The sequence below is a fragment of the Phaseolus vulgaris genome, chromosome 9, assembly GCF_051622355.1.
Source record: "Phaseolus vulgaris cultivar YP4 chromosome 9, ASM5162235v1, whole genome shotgun sequence".
NCBI classification, from domain to species: Eukaryota; Viridiplantae; Streptophyta; class Magnoliopsida; order Fabales; family Fabaceae; genus Phaseolus; species Phaseolus vulgaris.
In genome coordinates this window covers 24,366,164-24,370,651 of record NC_143506.1, presented here as the reverse complement: position 1 = coordinate 24,370,651, position 4,488 = coordinate 24,366,164, and the positions used below count along the sequence as shown (strand labels likewise).

At 33.5% G+C, this 4,488-nt stretch overlaps 1 protein-coding gene across 1 annotated transcript; it reads right to left on the bottom strand.

Annotated features, from left to right (window-relative positions):
* Window positions 1-245: 245 nt before the first annotated feature.
* On the bottom strand, window positions 246-3,749 carry LOC137821130 (uncharacterized). Its single transcript, XM_068625576.2, has 6 exons — window positions 3,532-3,749; window positions 3,378-3,432; window positions 3,252-3,302; window positions 1,140-1,231; window positions 975-1,052; window positions 246-740 (listed from the first exon to the last, which is right to left on the bottom strand). Exons 1-6 carry the CDS (start codon window positions 3,585-3,587, stop codon window positions 593-595), a joined length of 480 nt encoding a protein of 159 aa, XP_068481677.1. The 5' UTR covers window positions 3,588-3,749; the 3' UTR covers window positions 246-592.
* Window positions 3,750-4,488: the final 739 nt, after the last annotated feature.

Sequence of the window (4,488 nt, the reverse complement as noted above, 5' to 3'; positions counted from 1 at the left end):
GCATCCAGCTATACACATTGGCATGCAGGGCAGTTAGGATTTTATGGAAATTCCATAAGCAAACAGAGCACCATATCTGCTGTAGGATTTTCAACTGCCAAACGTAACAATTCAATTATTCACGTGTACAACACAGGAATGCACTTGCAATGATCCTCTTTGCAAAATAAGGAGAAAGGGGCTCACGAGGTTGCGTAACAAGTTATTGATTTAGGCTCAAGATACCGAAAGAGAGGGGGATCAGATTTTTCTCATGTTCTCAAGGACAAGTCGATTCATTAAACCTTCTTTTCCGTTGCAAGGCAAAATAAAAATTCATTCTTTCTAGGATTACAATTAAACTATCAAGTTCCAACTAAAAATATAAGCAAACTCAGGCATCAAACCTCAGAAAGATAAATGTGTTCTGAGATTTTCCTTTTACAGATTCAATTGAATTATTTTTACATAGCAATGAACATTTTCCTCTAGTAGTAAGAGAATAGTTTTTTTTTTCAAACCAAGTGAAGATAGATTAAATAAGCAAGACCAAAATTCAGATATCTCATGCTATGGAGGGAAAAACACAGTATCCACATTACTTTCGACAGAATCACAAATCAGATCCAGATTTTTCCTCTTTAGGGGGAGCAAATTGCCTGCTGAGACGAGAACGTGTCCAGGGATCTAGGGGTGCTCTCTGTGGCAGCTGAGGTGTTGGTGGCTTTGCCTGCCTAAGCTCATTTTCTCTGTCAATAAACCTGTTTCAAAGCATACAATGTTTTGAATACGAAGTTTCATTCTCAACCTTCTAATTCTTAAGCAACTTGGAAGGTTTGAAGGATTGAACTATGACAGCACCATATGGCAGACAGACAACAGCAAGAACAATGAGCAAATAATCACTTCTTCAGCGAAATAAAGTGGGGTTACCCAAATAAACCTAAAATGAGTGTAAAAATAGATAATTACAATGTAATTAGCAATGTACTCACTCAATATAGGCCATTGGTGCAGCATCACCCACTCGAATTCGGGTCCGAAGCAATCTGGTGTATCCTCCAGCTCTATCCCTGCAAAACATAATCTCTGGTCAGTGTTACAAGTTACAACTAACTACCATAAATGACAACTGAAACTATATCAGGTTTATTCCTTACTTGTACCGATAAGCCAGTTCTGTAAACAGCTTGTGAATGACATCATCTCCTCGCACAAAACTAGCAGCACGTCTTGCAGCACATTGAGTTCCCTAAAACAATTTATAATATAAACTATAGGCCAAACCCAGAAATCAAGCTAAATGAAAAAACAATATCAAATGATTACCCTGACAAAGGGTTTATTCTCAAGGCCAAGATGAAAAAAATTTGACAACATTTATCTGTTTATAAGGAACTGTATACCAGCAAGCATATTGACACTGGTAATCAGCAAGCAGTGGGGTATGAGATATGGAAGCAGGCCAAGAATGAACCACGATTTTATGGCAGAGAAAAAAGGTGGCGATAAACAAAAATTCTCGTAGAAAGTAAATAACAAGGCACAATAGTTCATGGGAGCATCTAACATGGGAAAGTGGATCATTTCTCCAGTGATGGGCAAAATACTTGTTGACAATAGATACATTAATTATATCATTCGATAGTCAGAATTGATGATCAGTAAACTGTAGCAAAGATTTTATGTAGAAGTTTTAGTAACCACAAATAGGTTCTCTTCTCCATGAATCCTAATTTAAAATTGTTTTGGTAAAGTATACAGTTTTTAACAATCATGTGCAATATAGTGTAGTTTTGAAAATGCAGACAGGTCATTCCTCACCTTAATTTATGAGGCTTGCAAATGAAGAATTCTCAGTTACATGCAGTTGCCAATTCTTAACCATTATAATGTAAATCTCATAAACGCAGTGTAAACCATGGAGATAGGATAAGTATTGAAAGAGACTTTATAAACTTCAGGCAGGAGTTAGTCGTGACTGGAATTTGCAGTCCGTTGTTAGATTCCATACATTGTTTCGTACTCTTTTCAAGTTTCAGGTAATTATATTTCTCCTTCTATGGATCAAAGTATACTTAAACTTTTTACTGGGATAAAAAATGGATACAGGAGGACTGAAAGTCTTTGCCTAGGATAAGTTTCATAAGTAGAAATAAGCTAGCAATCATTTTAAATAAAAATTCCAAAGTTATAAACACAAATTAACATTTATGTGTTGTTTCTGGACTAGTCATTCAAAACTAATCATCATCTTGTGGAGCAATGAAAAAAGAGGAAAGTAAAATGAAGAAAATAGAGGAACACTCATGCATCATTCTGTTGCATTTTAAGCAATTCAAATTACAGTAACAACGCTTGCCACAAAAGATATGGAGTTCTTTCAAACAGAGTTAAAAAGCTCCAGTGATACTGAAGCATGTTATTACTACCTGAGAAATTGTGAAATGGTATGAATTTGTTTCTGGGTGGAGAAATAATGAAACAAAGACGAAGATAGCAAAACAGTTACAAATGCATGAAGAAATTATGGAACAGGAGCTGCAGTTTGTTCCTTCATTGTTTATTAACAATATTCACAACCATTAGTAAATCTGATAGATATGAAACTCGAGAAAGAGGAGCTTCAGGTATTTTAGTTTGCAATGATCAATTTGCTGGGCTGAATATATAAATTTCAAATAATTAAATATAACCTCAAATAGCCTGGAAAGTCACAGTCTCCACTGTAGAGAAGGTTAAAACTTCCCCACCATAGAATGACCCAAAGTTCTTATAAAGAACAGAAAAGATGATTATGTCTTACGTGTACATTAATTCATCATCATACAGGGATAAATTCACTTCACAGTTCACAATACCAAATTCGTCCCCCAAAACCCAATTTGCCATATGCCCTGATTGAGCTGGAAAAACTACAGAATTCTGAATTGAAGGGGGGGAAACAGGTGCAAAACAGGGGAAAAAACACTAAGACCAACCTAACTTGCCCTGAAAATTAAAAGTCACTCGGTAGGACTTCAACAGTTGCCACTAAAAAATATAGAGCTCCAATAACTTTCGAAATGTATTAAGAACACCGAGTACAAATTGAACAAAGAAAAGGTATTCCACGCATCAACAACCCCTTAATGGATTCATCTCCGTTTTAAAACTCATGTTTGAACACAACCCAACCAAAAGCTACACAAACAGTTAAACATACAGCGCAAACCAAATTAACCGAACCCGAAATGGATCAGAATTAAAGCGATAAAGAATCGCATACAAACCTCCTTTCCAAGTTGAACCATATTATCCGCGAGTCTTCTGATCTCTTTGGCCTGAACGCAACCAAATTACAAGAAATTAAATGTGAGATTGAAGAAAGTGGTAAACGACGTCGCTTGAATCGGTACCTTGGCAACAGTAGTTTCGATACGCTCGTGCTTCACCAACTGCGAAACCATGGTTCTAGATAAATGGGAAACCAGCGAGGACTCAGCATCTTTGCTAATCAATAAATCAAAAAAATGAACTGAATTGAATGTTTTAACAAACAAACTAATTAACCTGAGCATGGACATTCGGTGACCGGTGGGTCGACCCAGCTTCCTGAACTTTGTCATTTTCGCAGAAACACGAAAACCCTAACAATGGCAGGTTGATTGCAGTGCACTCTCCACACAGGGTAGAACCGCCGCAGAGACCAGGGTTCAGCTTCAGTTATGAAGCTGCAGACTAAAATTTTGAGTCAGAGAGAGTGTGTGTGTCTGGGAACAACTTTTATTATTTCAGTGAGTATTTTAGTTTCTACAAAAATAAAAATCTTTATTTTATGAAATTAAAATTTGCAATATATATAAATTATATTATAACTTTTGCAGCGAATAAATATTTACAAATATATAAATTATACCTTAGTTTTTTTTTTTGTAAATATTTTGTTATATTATAATATAGTATTATCTTAAGTACCGGTGTTTCTTTTAAAAAAAATCAATTTTAAAAAAATAAAGATGAAAATGAAACGGTCAAATGTATGTGTAATTAAGAAAACTCTCTAAAATTGTGCTTATAAAAAAAATTCTTAAAAAGATATTCTATCGAGATAATTACTCTCGTATATGAGGATGTGTACACTTACATTAAAATATTTGTAAAATTGTGAGAGAAATTTGAGTTAAAACTATTTAGAAAAAATTTAAAATTTTAAAATATAGACTATTTTTTTCAATTTTGAAAAGTCAAATTATAAGACAATCCGTCTATTTTATAACTATATTTTAAATAAAAATAAATTTAATTAATTTTCTAATATTTAAGGTTGTTAAACATTATTTTTAATAAATTAAAAATACTTTAAAGTTTGATATTTTCCATATATATAGATATATTACAATCACTTTTTGATTAAATATTTTTAATGATATCATTGGAGAGTATATGTTGTAAGTATGTTAAAATTAGCACAATATTTTTTTCCTACTGATAAAAAATAACAAAATATATTAAACTTAAAAATAAAAT

Coding starts and splice junctions, on each gene's coding strand:
- LOC137821130 (XM_068625576.2), bottom strand. CDS start 3,587: ATGACAAAGTTCAGGAAGCTGGGTCGACCCACCGGTCACCGAATGTCC. Junction 1,053..1,139: donor GAACTGGCTTATCGGTACAA/GTAAGGAATAAA, acceptor TATGTTTTGCAG/GGATAGAGCTGGAGGATACA. Junction 741..974: donor GCACCAATGGCCTATATTGA/GTGAGTACATTG, acceptor GCTTTGAAACAG/GTTTATTGACAGAGAAAATG.